Raw genomic sequence first — 1,638 nt, 5'->3', positions numbered from 1 at the left:
CCCCCCCCCCCCCCAAAAAAAAAAGCACAGGTACACTTTATATTTCACAACAACCGTTTTCCTTCAGATCGTTAATGGATTTAAACATTTCCGGCCGCACATGAAGGCAGCTTTATTTCACAGGAGAGAGAGAGAAAGAAATGAGACGAAGCAAAACATCAGCTATTAAACAACTCCCGGGCAGTTCAGTGCTTGTGTTTAGTTTTTTTTTTTTTTTTTACCCTCGTAGTGTTTTAAAACTTTCTTGTGGCAGCGATAAAGGCAGTAATATTTCCTGTGTAATGTACGGGATTCTTACACCGCCTCAAACCATAGCTCATAACACACCGACGAGTCTGATCGGCGGTTACATGATTGGCCACCGCAGGCCCACAGCGTGAGTGTAGTGTCCCCCCTCCGGCAACCCCCGCCACAGGCAAAACTCACTGGCCCTATTCAGAATGAATGGAAAGACCTGCGTTTTTGCCGCAGCTTTAGTGTTCTCTTGTTGTAAAAAGTATCGTACACATAACTCATCCCTTCTTGAACCTGATTGCTCTGAGACATTTCAACGGCTGTTATGTCCAGAGCTTTGAACTGAAAAGGCTGTTGTCCTGGCGGGAGAGTATTATCAGGGTAACGCAGGAGAATATTAGTGGCAGAGACAGTGTGACATGATTTCAGTCCGGCTCATGGTTAGAACTTATCTGAACACTGTAGAGAGAAAGAAACCGTAACAAAGACGGTGTAAAAATAGGACGGTGGATATAAAAATAGCTTTTCAGAAGATAGTAGTAGTAGTAGTAGTAGTAGTAGTAGTAGTAGTAGTAGTAGTAGTAGTAAAGGACAAGAGGGTTTACCTGCAGTGCTGCTGCAAGGTTTCAGCAGTATAACAACACATTTAGGTGTTAAAACCTAACTGTTGTACACGGCTGAAATGATGTGTCGTATTAAAGGGGCACGCCACAGATTTTAAACGCAAAGTTTATCTTACTTGTTATTTGATGTTGAAAACAGTGGCTGGATGACGTAGTAACCTATTCTGAGGTGAAGCTGTGCTTTACTGAAAGATTCAACTGAGGTGCATAATGGGAAATGTAAGATCCAGTTTTTCAAGCGACTTCTCTTCCTCTGCTGCTTCAATTTGACCAGTCCTTATATTATTTAATGCGTATCTTGAGTCCCTGACTTTATGAAAGTGGATACTAAATTGCTGTACTACCTTTTTAATACACAAATAATGGGTAATTAACATAATCGGTTCATTGTTTTAAGTCCAAGGAAAGCGCTAATGCCTGTTTCCAGCTTCTTCAATTTGAGGATTTGTATATAACATGAAACTTAATTTCTTTGTTTGAAGATTTAACCATGGTCGATTATGGGCATCTTTCACCATTATCAGTTTAAAAGAATCAATGATTCATCAATCGTCAGGGTTACTGTGAAAGCAAGAACTCTGAACTCTGAAATGCATACGTTTTTAAAAAGTTAAATGAAACAAACACCTGAACCTTAAACTTTTGTATTTATCAGCATTGGATTAATAAATGTATTTTCTTTCTCCTCCCTCTCACTTCTTCTTGCAGGTGGTCGGGGGTCTTGATATACACAAAAAGATGGTGGTGGATGTGTGAGCACTTTTTTGCTTGCTGCCCCCCC

At 40.4% G+C, this 1,638-nt stretch overlaps 1 protein-coding gene across 1 annotated transcript in view; it reads left to right on the top strand.

Moving 5' to 3' along the window:
- ppp3r1a (protein phosphatase 3, regulatory subunit B, alpha a) overlaps nt 1–1,638 on the top strand; it is a 23,834-nt gene extending 22,196 nt beyond the window's left edge. Inside the window, exon 6 of the mRNA XM_032540870.1 lies at nt 1,566–1,638. Within this exon, the coding sequence (XP_032396761.1) occupies nt 1,566–1,613 (48 nt within the window). The 3' untranslated portion in view covers nt 1,614–1,638. The remainder of the gene's footprint in view (nt 1–1,565) is intronic.

The sequence above is a fragment of the Etheostoma spectabile genome, chromosome 17 (genome assembly GCF_008692095.1).
Source record: "Etheostoma spectabile isolate EspeVRDwgs_2016 chromosome 17, UIUC_Espe_1.0, whole genome shotgun sequence".
NCBI classification, from domain to species: Eukaryota; Metazoa; Chordata; class Actinopteri; order Perciformes; family Percidae; genus Etheostoma; species Etheostoma spectabile.
This window is presented reverse-complemented; position numbering and strand designations above follow the sequence as displayed.